The sequence below is a fragment of the Littorina saxatilis genome, linkage group LG2 (genome assembly GCF_037325665.1).
Source record: "Littorina saxatilis isolate snail1 linkage group LG2, US_GU_Lsax_2.0, whole genome shotgun sequence".
Lineage (NCBI taxonomy): Eukaryota > Metazoa > Mollusca > Gastropoda > Littorinimorpha > Littorinidae > Littorina > Littorina saxatilis.
In genome coordinates, this window is record NC_090246.1 from 64,513,908 (window position 1) to 64,533,907 (window position 20,000).

General features: G+C 40.4%; 1 protein-coding gene across 1 annotated transcript in view; it reads right to left on the reverse strand.

Annotated features, from left to right (window-relative positions):
• Window positions 1-7,476: 7,476 nt before the first annotated feature.
• Window positions 7,477-20,000, reverse strand: part of LOC138959544 (uncharacterized) — a 33,141-nt gene continuing 20,617 nt past the window's right edge. The window contains exons 3-5 of the mRNA XM_070331062.1: window positions 15,941-16,058; window positions 12,955-13,197; window positions 7,477-8,532 (exon numbers count right to left, since the gene is read on the reverse strand). Coding sequence (XP_070187163.1) covers window positions 8,309-8,532; window positions 12,955-13,197; window positions 15,941-16,058 — 585 coding nt within the window. The 3' untranslated portion in view covers window positions 7,477-8,308. The remainder of the gene's footprint in view (window positions 8,533-12,954; window positions 13,198-15,940; window positions 16,059-20,000) is intronic.

A 20,000-nucleotide genomic window follows, 5' to 3' on the forward strand; every position in this document is an offset into this window, starting at 1 on the left:
TTCAACGACTACACTCAATTGTGCAGACTTTTCTCTCTGTCTTATTTTCCTTGACCGAGGTCAGCTAGGGTCAGTCATACGTTTTTGTAAGCACGAACCAGTGTAACAAACAAGAACACACAGAATCACACACACACACACACACACACACACACACACACACACACACACACCACCACCACCACCACCACACACACACACGCACACACGCAAACACACACACACACACACCATACACACCACCACACACACACACACACACACACACACCACCACCACCACCACCACACACACACGCACACACCTATGCACAAACACACACACACACACACACATACACACACACACACACCGTCACACACACACACACACACACACACACATACACACACACACACACACACACACACACACACACGTATACTGGGTAATAATTGATACTGTGAGAATTGCGAACATGACGCCGATCGCCAGGGTCAGCATGTAAAGACATAGAGAATACTACATGGCTGGCTGTGTCGTACCAGATTTACACGAGTTGTTTTTTTAAATATTGAACTGCGAGCGAAAGCGAGCTGTTCACTATTTGAAAAAGCAACGAGTGTAAATCTGGTACGACACAGCAAGCCATGTAGTATTCTGTTTATCCTACATACTGTACTTACGTGTATTTACTAAAAATGTCTTGCAGTCGAGACAGTTAAATTGAAGAGGCTTGTTTTGGAACCTCGATCTTTTCCAAAGCCTCGTGCAATCTAGTACGTCAAAGCAAAGAAACGTCACTCTGAAAGTGTGGCGTGACGTGTTAGTTCTAAGGATTCACCGAGGGTAATTAGCGAGCGCAATTTTTGTTTCTATAATGACGTTTGTCTCGGTGACTTTGGCATCATGAGCATGTGGAAAAACTGGTCCCTGCCAGACTTGCTTGACATGACCTCATTTACATGATATACACACGTGTGATTTGAACGATTATTATCTCACGGGTGTCTCTCTCACGTATGTAGGATAAAGTGTTTTATTACCCAAACCGGTCAGAGGTCAAGGACATCTAGCCTCCGATGAAATGTTATGGTTCGAGGCTTGTTCTTCGAAAAATAAATCTGAAAAGTTCACAGTCGGCGAAAGAGTGCTTTGTTGTACAATAATGGTGACAAATGGGATAAGTTCATATTTTTAATTGTCACGATATGAACATATTTGTGATACCACAAGAAAACTTCATTTTAAGATGCCTCGCTTATAGCAGCAACGGTCAAAGCACACACACTTTTCTATACATTTACATGGAATATTCCACTTTCATCTCAACACTTACCAAAAATCTATAGCCTGCACACACGCATGTTACAAGTATATGGATTCCTCTTCGTCATTGCTCCCCCCCCCCCCCCAACCCCTTTCTTTCTTTCTTTTTTTGGTATTTAACGTCGTTTTCAACCATTCAAGGTTATATCGCGACGGAGGGAAGGGACGGGGATGGGATAGAGCCACTTGTCAATTGTTTCTTGTTCACGAAAGCACTAATCAAAAATTTGCCCCAAGGGCTTGCAACCCCACCAAATCTTTCAGAAAGGAACCAGTATGTATATATGTGTACAATATAGATACTGTACAAACAAAATTAAGGAAACATAACCAAACAAGCATCTGTGTTCTATATATTATTGCTATATGAAGTCTTATATCGCGCGCGTATCTCCAGACTCGGACTCAAGGCGCAGGGATCTATTTATGCCGTGTGAGATGGAATTTTTTACACAATACATCACGCATTCACATCGACCAGCAGATCGCAGCCATTTCGGCGCATATCCTACTTTTCACGGCCTATTATTCCAAGTCACACGGGTATTTTGGTGGACATTTTTTATCTATGCCTGTACAATTTTGCCAGGAAAGACCCTTTTGTCAATTGTGGGATCTTTAACGTGCACACCCCCAATGTAGTGTACACGAAGGGACCTCGGTTTTTCGTCTCATCCGAAAGACTAGCACGCATGGTGTTTGCAAATATCTGATTCAAATTCAGTCTGTGATAAATAGATATAGAAATGTATCGATTACAAATTGAATTTCCCTTCTTTGGGCTATGTAACGTCAGAGCACGACTAAAACTTGTATTCACTATTATTCAATCGACTGGTCGAGACCAAAACAGAGTGCATGTTTGTTAGCGTTCAATCGTACACAAAATACAAGCGTCGGCACATAATGACGCGAGATGTCTGCGATCACATGTAACGTCACCTTGATGATTAGTCGTGTATAGTATAGATTTTGTAAACACGTTTGGAAAATGTCTACCTATACCCTGTTATCAATAATAATGATAGATAATGTATAATATGTATGTACCCTGCTCAAGGCGCTGTACAATCATTGGAAAAATACAACAACTCAACATTATTTCAAGTGGAATCACACACATATCAATGAATAACACATACAATTACATGTATATCGGTCTTAAGTCAGCGGCAAACACATAACCAAAGAAGAGCTTTCGAAGGATTATATTTCAGCATGTGACAAGTATATTGATTCTTCTTCGTACTGCCAACCGTCGTACGAAGAAGAAGAAGAAGAAAATTCTTCTTCATCATTGCTCCCCCCCCCTCCCCCCTCCCCCCACCTAACCCCACCAACCCTTTAACGTTTCGGCGGTCTATCCCACGGTATCAATTTTCAGTCATTAACGCCTTGTAGCAATTATCCTTTTTTGTGTGTGCGTCGAACCATTTTCTCGTGAGAAAATAAGTTACACAACTCCGAATAGAAACATTCCGGAAATGAGTCTGTCAGGTTTTTATGGGTGGTAGAAGTGTCGCTTTCCATTGTTTTTCCTTGCTTTTCCATAGACATACTGAGGCGAGCTACACGTGACATTGTAGGCTGGCCACAATGTTTCTAGGGAAACAAGGGAAAGTAATTAACTCTTCAGCAACCCATGCAAACCTGACACAGTTATTTCTGAACACCGTCTATTGATAGACGGGCGCAGTGGCGTGAGGGTAAGACGTCGGCCTCCTAATCGGGAGGTCGTGAGTTCGAATCCCGGTCGCCGCCGCCTGGTGGGTTAAGAGTGGAGATTTTTCCGATCTCCCAGTTCAACTTATATGCAGACCTGCTAGTGACCTAACCCCCTTCGTGTGTACACGCAAGCACAAGACCAAGTGCGCACGGAAAAGATCCTGTAATGTCAGAGTTCGGTGGGTTGTAGAAACACGAATATACCCAGGATGCCTCCCCCGAAATCGGCGTATACTGCCTGAATGGCGGGGTAAAAACGGAAATACACGTAAAAATCCACTCGTGCTAAAAACATGAGTGAACGTGGGAGTCTTATTCTACATCATTTCCTGATTCCAAAAACATATAAATATGTTATATTTGGATTAAAAACAAGCTCTGAAAATTAAAAATATAAAAATTATGATCAAAATTAAATTTCCGAAATCGATTTAAAAACAATTTCATCTTATTCCTTGTCGGTTCCTGATTCAAAAAACATATAGATATGATATGTTTGGATTAAAAACACGCTCAGAAAGTTAAAACGAAGAGAGGTACAGAAAAGCGTGCTATCCTTCTCAGCGCAACTACTACCCCGCTCTTCTTGTCAATTTCACTGCCTTTGCCACGAGCGGTAGACTGACGATGCTACGAGTGTACGGTCTTGCGGAAAAAATGCAATGCGTTCAGTTTCATTTTGTGAGTTCGACAGCTTGACTAAATGTAGTAATTTCGCCTTACGCGACTTGTTTTTCTTTTTCCCCGTTTTGATTTTTCCGTCTGGTAGACACTCGGTTTAATATGTTTGTTTTGAAATCATTCGTATTCATAAAGAGCATGGGAATGAAGAAATAAAGCGCCTAACAAACAATCAGACGCCATCACTGAATCTATTTTAAGTACACATCAAAATTAATGCGTATGGAGATCTTTCTTAAAACTTCTAATCGATTTTAAGGAATTAAGATTTGAGGGAGGTGAGTAACAGACTAACGTTTCAGAAAATGAAAAGGTGTTTTGGTAGGCCCGTTCACACAGCGCTACGTCCTTACCACGACCATGCCGATCACGCCGATCTGAAAAAGTTATCAAATCGGGGCATATCGCTGTCAAAGTCCAGCACATGGCACTAATACCCCAGTCACATAATATAGACGCCGCTTCAGCTACGACGGAAAAGTGTCCGGGAACGTGGCCAATCGTGGGCTAAACGTGGCAGGATCTTCCTGAGCGTGGTTTGGTCGGGGTGGGATTTGCTAGGTGGCGAAGCTGCGCGCTCTCCCTACGCTTATTTTGAACTGCACAAAACAAGCGTAGCCGGGCCGTGGCGCAGTACAGTCGCGATGTAGTTTTTTTTTACATTTAGTCAAGTTTTGACTAAATGTTTTAACATAGAGGGGGGAATCGAGACGAGGGTCGTGGTGTATGTGTGTGTGTGTGTGTCTGTGTGTGTGTGTGTGTGTGTGTGTGTGTGTAGAGCGATTCAGACTAAACTACTGGGCCGATCTTTATGAAATTTGACATGAGAGTTCCTGGGTATGATATCCCCGGACATTGTTTTCATTTTTTCGATAAATACCTTTGATGACGTCATATCCGGCTTTTTGTAAAAGTTGAGGCGGCACTGTCACACCCTCATTTTTCAATTAAATTGATTGAAATTTTGGCAAAGCAATCTTCGACGAAGGCCGGGGTTTGGTATTGCATTTCAGCTTGGTGACTTAAAAACTAATGAGTGAGTTTGGTCATTAAAAATCGGAAACTTGTAATCAAAATTATTTTTTTATTAAACGATCCAAAACAATTTAATCTTATTCTTCGTCATTTTCTGATTCCAAAAACATATACATATGTTATATTTGGATTAAAAACAAACTCTCAAAATTAAAAATATAAAAATTATGATTAAAATTAAATTTCCGAAATCGTTTTAAAAACTATTTCATCTTATTCCTTGTCGGTTCCTGATTCCAAAAACATATAGATATGATATGTTTGGATTAAAAACACGCTCAGAAAGTTAAAACGAAGAGAGGTACAGACAAGAAGAGCAAACGCTCGATCGAGTCACTTTCGCAGTTCTGAATATTATATGAGGCATCAGATGGACAGGAAGAAATTGCTATTCACAACACAATGAGTCACGTTCACATAAAATTTGAGCCCGGTCACTTTTATAGTTTCCGAGAAAAGCCCAACGTTAAGTTGTGTGTTGCCGAACAGAAAAGGCTAGTTATCTCCCTTGTTTTTCTGATAACGTTCGTAAAAGGCTACAGATGTAAATACTTTGATGTAAAGAATAATCCTACAAAGTTTCAATCACATCCGATGAACTTTGTCAAAGATATAAAATGTCTAATTTTTCCTTTGACGCTGACCTGTGACCTTGAAAAAGGTCAAAGGTCAACGAAACCATCGTTAAAGTGTAGAGGTCATTGGAGGTCACGACTAAACAAAATATGAGCCCGATCGCTTTGATAGTTTCCGAGAAAAGTCCAACGTTAAGGTGGTGTCTACGGACGGCCGGCCGGACGGCCGGCCGGACAGACTAACACTGACCGATTACATAGAGTCACTTTTTCTCAAGTGACTCAAAAAGCGTGCTATGCAGCACGCCCCAACAGCGAAACCACTACCGCGCTAAACAGGCTCGTTAATTTCACTGCGTTTTGCACGAGCGGCGGACTACGGTCACTGTGAAAAAATGCAGTGCGTTTAGTTTCATTCTGTGAGTTCCACAGCTTGACTAAATGTAGTAATTTCGCCTTACGCGACTTGTTTAATTTGCAACGCTCTCCACAAATTGTACAACGGAGTAGAAGCGGCGGCTCTGTGTGAACGGGGTATAAAGGAAGATACGCAATAAATATAGATGGTATAAAATTAAGAGATCCCAAACTTTTGGTGGCTCTGTGAAATAATGATTTCACAAAAAGTCCCTATGAAACACCTTATACATTGTCACAGCTTTATTAAACAGTAGTTGCTTATTCAATGCGATAATATTCAGGGCTTTTGATATGTTCTGTTGATGAGGACTCGTTCTTAAGTATACGTTTTGCCGCACGACAAGAGGAGAATTTTGTTTACTGATGTAATGATGTGTACGTGTGTGTGTGTGTGTGTGTGTGTGTGTGTGTGTGTGTGTGTGTGTGTGTACGTGTGTGTGCGTGTGTGTGTGTTTGTGTGCCCGTGTGTGTGTGTGTGTGTGTGTGTGTGTGTGTGTGTGTGTGTGTGTTGTAGTTTGTTTGTTCGTTCATGGGCTGAAACTCCCACAGCTTATACGTGTATGACCGTTTTTACCCCGCCATTTAGGCAGCCATACGCCGCTTTCGGAGGAAGCATGCTGGGTATTTTCGTGTTTCTATAACCCACCGAACTCTGACATGCATTGCAGGATCTTTTTCGTGCGCACTTGGTCTTGTGCTTGCGTGTACACACGGGGGTGTTTGGACACCGAGGAGAGTCTGCACACAAAGTTGACTCTGAGAAATAAATCTCTCGCCGAACGTGGGGATGAACTCACGCTGACAGCAAATCCAGCGCGCTACCGACTGAGCTACATCCCCGCCCATGTGTTGTAGTTAATTACCTGCTTCTGCTTCGGTATTTCCGAGAAAGAAAAAACCACCCACAAAATAACAAAAAGCAAACAAACAAACAAACAGCAACAACAACAGCAAAAAGAAAAGCGACCACAACAACAACAGCAGCAAACATTACAACAAACACACCAACAACCACAACAACCACAACAACAACAACAACAACAGCAACAACCACAACAACCACAACAACAACAACAACAACAACAACAACAACAAACGCAACAAAAAAACACTACTAAAAAATCTATTCAGCACAAAACTATGCAATGGTGTGAATGCCACATTATTTCACTGCTACAAGAAGATGATGCCATAGAAATAGAGCTTAAACAATGACCACGCTCCGCACACTCGTGAATTTCCAAGCGGCTGCAAATACCCACTCGTGGTTTATTTTCCAGTAATCAACGAGTTGTCATTGTTTAAGCTATTTATACAACGACCAACACGGGTCGAACATGCAGTCATGCAGACGACATTTTGTAGGCAATTTCATTTCAGCCTAATCACTCAGAGTGTCAAATGCGCGTCATTCAAATAGTCCCTATTCTTTTACTTTATTCTTAGTCTCCGACTCGTCGGCATTATACTTGTCTCGTCTAAATATCGGACCCCATTGCTACGATTAAAACACAATAGCGTTTATATAGCTATTCTGACATTACATTCTGTGTTAAAATCATGTTTTTGTCAGCAACAAGGACCAGAATGGTCCATGTCGTTGATTGCAGACGACGGTTCCCTTTCCGCATGAAGCCACGGAAATAACCGAACATTGAAAAACCCACGGACATGTATTACGGAGAAAACTCGGGATAACCGGATGTTTAGCATTACGTCAATATGCTAGGAATCCTATGACGTCACTGACGTATCATACTTGCCTACGTAGATTGTATACATGTTCGAAAGTCTGACTGTTGTGAATTCGCGTGGTGAAGACTGCGGTAAATCTGTAGATGATAAGAGAACAAGGATTGTCTCAGAAGAAACGACTAAATGTTTCAGACCGGTAACTTCATTTCAACATTGCACTATATAATGGACGTTCTATGTGACAGGAGAGTTTGCTGATTTTGTGTTAAACATTGGAGAGATCGTCTGCTAGAATCAGAGATAGGTCGCTTCAGATTGCAGCTTCTGGAAATTTGCAAGGTTTGTTGCCTGTTAAATAACTGGATTTTACACGTAATGTATGTCATGTACAGTAAGCAACAACAAAAACACACACAAAGCAAATGGCATTGTCTGTCGACTAGGCATACACGTCAGCCATTGTTGTTACAGTTTTGAGTCAACATTGTACGTATTCTTCCGCAACAGGGTCCAATCGTCTGGGTTTCAAATGTTCTAAAAATAAATTCTAGCGTTGATTATTTTTTAGCCCTCTTTATTCTTACTTCGAATAATCCACGTGTGATTTTTGGGTTTAATCAAAGTAGTTCGTTCTAATTTCTCACTTGTCTAAAAATAATCAACTAGATTTAATCCACCCCTCGGTTGCATTGCAGGAGTTGTATAAATATACATATTACTACATCCTACATGTTCGCCAATCACTGCCGGTCAATTTGGGAACTTTGTAGTGAACGGACATAGAAGTACTAATGAGACAATGAAAACAAAAAACAGCTGAGTAGACTTTGACTTTGATCACCAAATCAAGTCTCCTTTCATCATTGGCTCTAATAATAATAATAATAACCATCGTCGTCGTCGTCGTCGGCCTCTTCGGAAACCCACTGAGCGTCACCGTCGCGTCCACTCGTGCCCAGGTAGCGCAGAGCAAGCACGTTGCCCGATCCAGCTCGAAAGGGAACGTAATTAATGCTTTCTGCATGCGATAGGACCTCAACGAGATCGCCCGCTTCAAGGTGGAGCAGCTCGAAATTAGGTGAAATTTCCCAAGCTGTTCAAACAACACAGAATCGAAAAACAAGAAGTGTTAGAGAGTGCAACGTTGAATTATAGAACACACTAAAAACAAATTTTAAAAGGAAAAACACAAGCACGCAGTGCGCGCTTCCAAGTAAAGCACCGCGAAAAAAGGGCGTAATTTTCCAATCTGATCAAAAACCACATGATACAAAAAAACAAGAAGCGAAGCCATCAAGGCTCACGTAAGAAATCGACAAACAGTAACACAAACTCAATCACTCCGTCACACACACACACACACACACACACACACACACACACACACACACACACACACACACACACACACACACACACACACACACACACACACACACACACACACACACACACACACACACACACACACACACACACACACACACACACACACAGAAAGAGCATAGGTGAAACTGTGCAAGAAAGCGAGACACTAGATCTAGATCTGTCTGTCTGCATGTAGCCTACTTACAGGGACACGACTGCCAACTAGTCTCGGCCCGCTCAAAATAATAATGACCGAGACTTTCATTACTTCCTTCGCGTGACGTCTAACCCTCTTACGTCATAATGTGACGTCAATGTAATGTGATGTCTTCAAATGTTAGAGTTTCTACCACAGACATACACACGCACGCACGCACGCACATACGCACATACGCACGCACGCACAGACAGACAAAGTTACGATCGCATAGGCTACACTTACGTGAGCCAACAAGAATGTTTAGTGAGTGCAACGCTGAATGAAATACAGAATGAAAAATTCACACACAACATAGGTTACAACAACAACAACAACAACAACAACAACAACAACAAACAATACAGGATCGTCCGCTTTTAAGTAGGGCAGCTCCATATTAGGTGACATTTCCAAGTCTTTTCCAACAATACAGAATCAAAAAGCAAGAGGAGTTCATGAGCGCAACGTTGAATTATAGACAGATCAAAACATTAACGAAGGCCCTAAATCACAGAATTAAAAAACGCTCGCGCTGGACCCGAGTACTCTTCAGACATTCACACACACACACACACACACACACACACACACACACACACACACACACACACACACACACACACACACACACACACACACACACACACACACACACTACCACATCTCTATTCTAAAACACGTCACGTTCCAAATCAAAAGACGACATTCTATTTTCTTACGTCACTATTCTTGGTTTACGGTACCATTCGGCGGCTTTGCTACGAGTATGGCATAGTCTTGGTTTGCCGAGACCTTGCACCGTTCTATCAGACTGGCTGGCTGTTGCACCGCGAATTCCTCCCACCGCCAAGTCGTTTTTTTGTGTGTGGTTTATTTCGCATTTAGGTCCCAGGTAACATTATGAAGTTTTAATACGATCAATCGGACCTATTATCAAGTTAGTGTATCAACTTTTGAACGAACTGCGCCCAGTAGTTTCCCAGCAATAAGCTGTTAAGTCGAGACACACACACAGACACACAGACAATTAAAGTCTGCTGGACCCTTGTACTAGCGTACTCGGGGATAAATAACTAACATTTACATGTCTTGTGTCTATTTAGTGGCTGGACATAAAAATGACGAGACAAAAAAACAAATCGCGTGAAGCGATATAAAAACTTGTAGTCTGTCGGTATCCAACTAAAAGATCAACATCTCAAACCAGTCACCGCCAAGACTACATTTAGATAGTCTCACCTAACCATACCCGAAGACCAATACGGGTCACGCTCGTCTCCGCGAAGCATACGACCGTATAGTACTTATTGGACCTATTTTCTTTCATTCTGAGCACATTTTTAGAGTAAACATGACATATCTATATATTTTTTAATTCAGGAGAAGATGAGGAATACAATACAATCACGTTTTACTCTGCTTCTAAAAATTTGATTTTAATAAAAACTTTAATGAGCAAACTAATTGTTAAGTTTCCAAGCTCAAACGCAATCCCAAAGTCCAGACTTCGTCGAAAACTGCTTGACCAAAATTTTAATCAATTCGGATGAAAAATGAGGGTGTGAGAGTGCCGCCTTAACTTTCACAAAAAGCCGGATATGACGTTAAAAAAAACCCATCTATCCAAAAAATGAAAACAAAAGTCTGGGGATATCATACCCAGAAACTTTCATGTAGTTTTCTCGAAATCACTAATTTACACACACACACACACACACACACACACACACACACACACACACACACACACACTCGCACACACACACACACACACACACACACACACACACATACATACATACATACATACATACATACATACATACATACATACATACATACATACATACATACATACATACATACATACATACAAACATACATACATGCATACATACAAACATAGCATAGTTTATTCAGGATTCAAAGATAAACAATTAATGTATAACACAGTATTTATCTCCTGAAAATGTACACATAATTATGTACACCCCATATCCCTTGCCATAATCTCAACGGACAAATTATGGCATTTACACTGCAGGCACGTGTGTATTATACATACATATATAAACTGAGCAAAAGAATTATTGCACCCATTTTCGTACCCCAACTAACATTTCATTTCCGTGTCATTTCATTCAAACTTTATAGGCCTTTCACTGGGCAATCTGGCATATTTTTTGGATCAAATATTTCTGTTATAGGTATCACGTGACCGCCGCGGAACTAAGGGTACCCCCAAAAACGTCAGGTACCAATTAAAAAATCGACAAAATTTCAGAATAGGCTTAACATGGCAACCTTTACATACGATGGAAAAGCCAAATCAATTATCTATCCAGAACGGGTTGTTTTGTTTTGCTATCTTGCGTATTGCTTGTGTAATGTCATTTCTACTGATGCAGGTGTGTAGCGCATGAGCAGTAGAAAATAAGAGTTTTTTTCATCCATTTTGAGGGGTATCATGACAAAAAGCGCTGTATTTCAGTAATGCCTTAATGGATTGCTCGCTTTGAAACTTTTAGGATCTCAAGTCTACATACGACAATTACCCTGGGTAAAATTTGGGATCACTTCAGGTTTGTACTCAGATGTTATGCACTCTTCCGGAACATGTTTTTAAACCACTCACAGGTTTATGAATTTACATCCCCAAAATTCATAACTTTGCACGCATACAGGCAAATGGTTGGTAGAAGAACTGCCAAAGTTTAATTTGAGTATAACCACTGACGGACATTTGCTAGCCATGTAAACACATGAGAAAGAATGGAACGTTCAGGCTGTTTGCTATTGAGGGCGGTTAACGCTGAGTGCCTATCGAAACATGCTGCGGTCACAGATGACTGGACATCGCTGTCGCACTGCAATCCTCTAAAACAAACTGATCGTGTTTACAGGAAGAGCCAACGTAAACTAGTACTTGTACTTAAATGAAACTTGGGCAGTATTTCTAACACTCATTTGTCTGTATGCATACACAGTCATGACTTTTTTTGATGTAATCCTTAAAACATATGACACGTTTGAAAACATTTTTCTGGAAGATTGCATATTATCTCAACAAATATATGTAACGATGCGAAATGTTACCGGACGTATGTCCCGAATGTCGACTTGAGATCCTGAAAGTGTTGCAGCAATCCATTCAGGCATTGCTGAAATACAGCGCTTTTTGTCATGGCACCCCTCAAAATGGACGCAAAAACCTCTCATTTTTTACTGGTCATGCACTCCACACCTGCATCAGTAGAAATGACATAACACAAGAGATACAAAAGATAGCAAAACAAAAAATCTGTTCTTTGTAGATAATTGATTGGGCTTTCTCTTCGTATGCAAACGTTGTCAAGTTGAGCCTATTCTGAATTCTTGTCGATTTTTTAATTGGTACCTGACGTTTTTGTCAGGTCGATTTTGGGGGTACCCTTACGTCGGCGGCGGTCACGTGATACCTACAACAGAAATCTTTGATCCGAAAAGTGTGCCAGATTTACAAGTGAGAGGCCTTTAATGGCATATACAGTTGGAATGAAATGACACGGGAATGAATGTTTTAGTTGGGGTACGAAAACGGGTGCAACAGACAGACAGACAGACAGACAGACAGACAGACAGACAGACAGACAGACATATCTCGATTCCCCGTCAATGTTAAAACATTTAGTCAAAACTTGACTAAATGTAAAAAAGACCCCCCAAAAAGAAAAAGAAATGATCATGGTAAAGTGTTGACTCCTTGACTTGTGGCGAATCTAGTTCATAACAAAAATATCACTCTGCACAGGAAACACTCATGATGTTGATTATCAGTTTGTGTCCAAATGGAAAGATTTTCTTATCTTATGTAAAACCTGGTCAGATTTGAGATGGTGAGCTAATTTTATTTTCAAGGAAAGAACTGTACCCTTGCAAGAGAAAAGTCAAGGAAAGTGATTACCATACTTGATTCATAATGGAGGTCGTAACGTTTGACTCCAGCATGTGTGTTGACGGAGATTTTCCCACTCATGTCCGCATAGTCATTCGTTTGGTACTTGAGCTCCAACATGTAAATTCCGGTTTTCGTGATCATGGCTTCTCCAGTCAAAGGGTTGTAGCTCATTCCGTGGTCTAGCAGGACCCTGTTGTAGATGGGTTCGTCCCAGTTCAGGAAAGGATCGCTTGCAGTCGCTCCCAGAGTTGGACCTGCAAAAGCAAGCGCGTCGAAGAGGATAACTACACGGACACTTTTGCTTTAACGCCCAGCTGACCACGAAGGGCCATATCAGGGCGGTGCTGCTTTGACATATAACGTGCGCCACACACAAGACAGAAGTCGCAGCACAGGCTTCATGTCTCATCCAGTCACATTATTCTGACACCGGACCAACCAGTCCTAGCACTAACCCCATAATGCCAGACGCCAGGCGGAGCAGCCACTAGATTAAAGTCTTAGGTATGACCCGGCGGGGGTTCGAACCCACGACCTCCCGATAAAGGGGCGGACGCCTTACCACTAGGCCAACCGTGCCGGTGTCACGATTTCATCTTTCGCCTGTGTACATATTTCCCCCTCGACATATACTCAAGACTGACATGTTGTTTCCTGGTAAAATTAAGAAGTGAAATTATTTATGGACGAAAAGCATGTCAGTTTCTTGCATGTGAAGAAAATTGGTGGTAAAATGTAATAGATTTCACCCCCAAAATCGAATTCTTCGAAAACGTGTACTGAGTGGTTACGCCCCCAGAGTAAGAAGGAAAACATTTTAGGATGAATCAAATTTCTAAGTTAAATAAAACAAATTGGGTGGACAAATTTGGCCCCATGAATGTAAGGTACACAAGGTCGCTCATCAGTACTATCGAAGGGTGTTTTTTGTTCAGTGTAGAGTTTATACTAGATCAACGAGGCCGAGAAGCGAAATATCAACACGGCGAAAGAGGAAAACGTCACATCGGTCTGGACAGGCAGTTTGGCAGGCAGACAGAAAGACAGGCGTAGATACAGATAGGCCAGCCAATAGGCAGGCGGACAGACAGATAGTCAGATAGGCAAGCTGGTAGGCAGGCAGGCAGACAGACAGACAGTCGGATAGGCAACATGATAGGCTTGTAGACAGGCAGACAGACAGACAGTAAGATAAGCAGACAGACAAACAGGCAGTCAGATAGGCAAGCGTGTATGCAGGCAAGCAGACATGCAGACATATAGGCAGGCAGACAGGCAGACAGACAGGCAGACAGATAGGCAATTAGATAGGCAGGCAGGCAGGCAGGCAGGCAGGCAGACAGACAGACAGACAGACAACAGACAGACAGACAGACAACTAGATAAGTATAACTAATACAAGAAAAAAAAGGAAAAAAAGAAAGAAAGAAAGAAAGAAAGAAAAATAAAAAAAAGAAAGAAAGAAAGTGTGAAAAAAAAAGAAAAAAAAAGGTAAAAAAGAAAGAAAGAAAGAAAGAAAGAGAGAAAGAAAGAAAGAGAGATAAAGAGAAAGAATGTCTTGTTGGTCCAAAATAAGGCAATCGAAAAAAAAGGTATCTTCCGATGCATGACGACAGGCACATGCTGCAGCATCAATTAGTCAAGTGCCTGTCGACTAAGTGCCGATTTAAATCCCTCATTGACAACCTTAATTTACTATAAATAACTTGGGCCTGTCGATAGTCATAATAAAGATAAGATTATTAGAAAAATATTGTTTGGGATTACTAATCAATTCAATAAGTGTATTATCTACTGGCAAAGCATTCCACAAATAAGACGTTGATGGAAAGAATAAAAAAAACAAGAAAGGTATGTTATTGGAACGCTTAATTATAACAAAACAAAATGTAAAAGTCACTGATCTTCAATCCACCGACTCTCCCGCCCACAAATGCAAATGTTGGATGAAGATATGAATCTTCCACCGACTCTCCCGTTCACTGGCGCAAATATTGGATGAAGATGTAAGGGAGTCATCCGTATCCCGCTCACTAATGCAAATGCTGGATGATGATGTAAGAGAATCATCCACCGACTCTCCCGCCCACTGGCGCAAATGTTAGATGAAGATGTAAGGCTGTCATCAGATGATTTAATCACTCGCCCATGCGCATTTTTATCACGACGGAAGGGAGACATCAGTTGGCAGTGTGTCTCACCCACCAATGTACATTTTGGATGAAGATAGGTGGAAGGAAGTCATCACTTGACTGTGCGTCTCATTCAGCCATGTACATTTTGGATAAGGATGGAAGTAGTCAGCCGACTCTCCCGCTCACCCATGCACATGTTTGATCACGACGGAAGGAAGTCATCAGTTGGCAGTGTGTCTCACCCACCAATGTACATTTTGGATGAAGATAGAAGGGAGTCATCAGTTGGTAGTGTGTCTCATTTAGCCATGTGCAATTTGAGTGAAAATCGGTGGAAGGGAGGCATCAGTTGGCAGTGTGTCTCACTCACTAATGTACATTTTTGGATGAAGATAGAAGGAAGTCATCAGTTGGCAGTGTGTCTCATTTAGCCATGTGCATTTTGGATGAACATCGGTGGAAGGGAGGCATCAGTTGGAAAGTGTGTCTTACTCACTAATGTACATTTTGGATGAAGATTGGTGGAAGGAAGACATCAGTTGGTAGTATGTCTCACTCACCAATGCACATTTTGGATGAAGATTGGTGGAAGGAAAACATCAGTTGGTAGTATGTCGCACTCACCAATGTACATTTTGGATGAAGATCGGTGGAAGGAAGTCATCAGTTAAAAGAATGTCTCTCTAACCCGTGTGTACTTTTTTTTTAAAGCAACAGACGGGAGTCATCACAGGGCTGTTTAAATTCCCCGTGTTTATTGTTTGAACGCAAACAGACGGGATTATCAACTGATAATGTCTCTCACTCGTGTAAATTTGAAATGCTGACATATAGAGAAATAAGCCGGCCAAGACTAACTCACCCATGGAAAATGTGGCTGTTGCTCCGTCAAGGTTGTTCAGCGTACCGTAGGATGTAAGCTCGATTTTTTTAGCGCTTTGGATGTTTAAGTTGATCTGCGTCTTTACCCCGTCTTTTGCCTGCAATATAGACAACGGATTCATACAGAAGTTCATTAATAGAAGTTATCAACAACCATTCATTGCAGTGGACACGCGGTGATACACGCTCATTTGGTTTTGGTTTTCCCAAAAGCCGATGTTACTAACAGTATAATAGGTTATTCTGGACAACTTTTCAAGGGAAATACATGTACTCCATAACGATGTAACCTTTCGATAAATTCGATCTTCCTAACACCACTTAAAAAAACTGTGGAATAAAGAAAACGGAAGGTAATAAAGCAAGGAAGAGTAAAGAAGAAAACAAAACTTGATAGATTAAAAGACAAAAAAGTATGGTGGGAGATTCAAACTCGACTCGGTCAGGCGCTCTACCAATAAAGCTAGTAACGGGATTTAGTGCTTCTCGGGGCAAAAAGACACATTTTTACTTCGAGAGGTACTCGTGAGTTCTCGAGCATTGGGGTCTATTACCAACTCGTCGGGTTTCGAGCAGCTCCTTTCGTGTTTTTTTTATGTTTTACGCTCTATCGATCTCACTTTTCGAGTTGTCTAAACTTGACGGCTGCCACTTTTCTCCTACACACATTGAAAAGCAAAATCAAATGTACTCACATCCAGCGCGACCGGCATAATGTTGGCACTAATTAATAACACCAATCATCGAAGGGCACTGACGTCATTTCACAAAAAAGGATGTCCCTACCCAGAATTCCCCCTTGATTTGGAAAAATTAATACATGTAGTTTCTTTGGTGTGATGACGCCCTATGTTTAGTTCATTTTTAAAATCTCGAAATAACTGGTAAAAAGACGATAAACAATAATAACCATCATTTTGCAAAGGGAAGCAACCGTTTGCAAACGGGCGTCGACAGAGACAATGAGGGTGTTTACTAGTTTTTAAGCTGATAGGCTTGTGAATTATAACAATACACAGTTATTCGAAAGACGCTTCTGGCCAATGCATTAATACAATGGTCCTCCTCAGGACTGCAATGGTCCTCCTCAGGACTGCAATGGTTCCCCCCCTCCCATCGCCACAACGAAGAAGGTCTGACGTTGCCGGTGAGCTATCTGTGAAGGTATATTTCACTCCCTATTTTGCTCTTCTCTGCTAGAGATTTGGATAATCTGGGAAGAAAGTCGCTGCTGACTTTTAGTTGTTTCTTTCAATAATATACGAGAAAATAGAAAATACAAGTCGCGTAAGGCGAAAATACAATATTTAGTCAAGTAGCTGTCGAACTCACAGAATGAAACTGAACGCAACGCAACGCAGCAAGACCGTATACTCGTAGCATCGTCACTCCACCGCCCGTGGCAAAGGCAGTGCCCGTGGAATTGACAAGACGAGCGGGGTATTCGTTGCGCTGAGAAGGATAGCACGCTTTTCTGTACCTCTCTTCGTTTTAACTTTCTGAGCGTGTTTTTAATCCAAACATATCATATCTATATATTTTTGGAATCAGGAACCGACAAGGAATAAGATGAAAGTGTTTTTAAATTGATTTCGAAAAAAAAAATTTTGATAATAATTTTTATATATTTAATTTTCAGAGCTTGTTTTTAATCCGAATATAACATATTTATATGTTTTTGGAATCAGCAAGTGATGGAGAATAAGATAAACGTAAATTTGGATCGTTTTATAAAATTTTTTTTTTTTTTTACAATTTTCAGATATTTAATGACCAAAGTCATTAATTAATTTTTAAGCCACCAAGCTGAAATGCAATACCGAAGTCCGGGCTTCGTCGAAGATTACTTGACCAAAATTTCAAAAATGAGAGCGTGACTGTGCCGCCTCAACTTTCACGAAAAGCCGGATATGACGTCATCAAAGACATTTATCAAAAAAATGAAAAAAACGTTCGGGGATTTCATACCCAGAAACTCTCATGTCAAATTTCATAAAGATCGGTCCAGTAGTTTAGTCTGAATCGCTCTACACACACACACACACACACACACACACACACACACACACACACACACACACACACGCACGCACATACACCACGACCCTCGTTTCGATTCCCCCTCGATGTTAAAATATTTAGTCAAAACTTGACTAAATATAAAAAGCAACAAGCGATTTCTTATTTTCCAAATATTTCGGCCATTCATCGGAGGCTTCTTTACTTTGATCTGACAAGAAGTAACAACGTCGTATCCTACACACCCAATGGAACAGAGTAAAACAGCAATCATCATTCAAAGGCAGGCCAGAAAGACACCCAGCCCAGACATTGGTCAGTTTAAGTTCAAAGTCAATCACATTCAGAGTGTTCCAAAGTCAGTGTTTTCAATGTACGGCTCAAATTGTGAATGCTTTTATTCAAATGTTAATTTTCGGAGACTAAAGGGGAGTGAACTTGTCAAATCCAAATATTGGAAAATTGTTTTGAAAAACTGGCTTGATAACAACGTAGGTTTATGTATTGATGATAATTTATTTAATCCGCTTTTATGGAATAACCAATGTTTTGCTTATGCCGGAAATGTACTGTATTTTGAAGATTGGGCGAGAAAGGGTCTTAATAGTGTACATGATGTTTTATACAGAAACGAATTTGTTTCCTATCAGTTCATATGTGATGCTTTAGGAAAATCCCCACGGAGAATTTTGGAATATAACATGGTTCGTGCTGTTGTTTTGAATGTAATGCATAAGACGATGCACGGAAAGAAAGAAATTGATTTGTTAGACATTCCCTCATATCGTGGTAAGAAAATACACAGCGCACAACAGTTTAGAAAAGAAATAGTAAGTATGAAAGTTGTTGAACCCTGTGCAATTGGCTTTTGGAGGAGGAAATTTAATTATGAAATTGATAAAAAAGATTGGCTGATTAGTTTTGAATCGGTCAAGGAAACAAGGTTGCGTGTATTACAATGGAAATTACTCCACAATATTTATCCCACAAACATTGTTATGTAAAATGAAAGTTGTGGAGCACAATGTATGTTCATATTGTAGTAATAGCGTTGATTATATAGAACACTTTTTTCTCTTTTGCCCAGTGGTGATTGAGTTTTGGAAACAGATAGAATTTTATATTTGGGTACATCTGGATAAACAAATAGAGTTAACAGTGCACGAAATTATGTTTGGTGTTAAAAATCGAAAAATGCAAGCAACTCTGTTAAAAGAATTGAACCGTATAATTTTGGTTGCTAAAATGTGCATAAGTATTTATAAAAAAACAAAGGCTTCAATGCCTCTTTTTGTTTTATTCGAAAAGCAATTGCAGATCAGAAATATAATATTATGATTTTTATTCCCCTTTTTTATCTTGATTTCTCTATTCTTATTTTTTTTTCTCTTTCTCCTCTCAATTCTAGATACTGACCCAAAGTTACACCAAGATGTATATAGTGGATGTCATACTGCGTTTTTTGTGTGTGTATAATTATAATGATAAGCATTTTAAATACATATTTCAACAGCATACACATATGTTTATTTATAACAGATTAATCATAAGGAGGTAAGGAGGTGCTGTACATGAAAACTGTTATGTCCATCGTTAGAATCATACATATTTGAGTGAAATATGCAGATTTTGGGAAAGACAACGTTCAGGATTTGGATCGATCGGGTTTTTTTTGTCTTTTATTTATTGGACATGTTTTCCGACAGCTTTCAGATTGTGGGTTGATTATTTTTGTGTCCTTTATTTATTGGATGTTTTTGGACAGCTTTCAGATGTTTCATTACTGTTTTTTGTGTCTTTTATTTACTAGGTGTTTTGGCCAACGTTCAGATTTTGGATTAACTATTTTTGCCTTTTATCTACTGGATATTCTTGGTTAAGGACAGTATGACGATTTGGACAGATGCATGGAATGTATTCGCCTGATTTCAAAAGCAATCTGATTAATTATATGTACAAAGTAACAACAACAACAACAACAACAACAACAACAACAACAACAACAACAACAACAACAACAA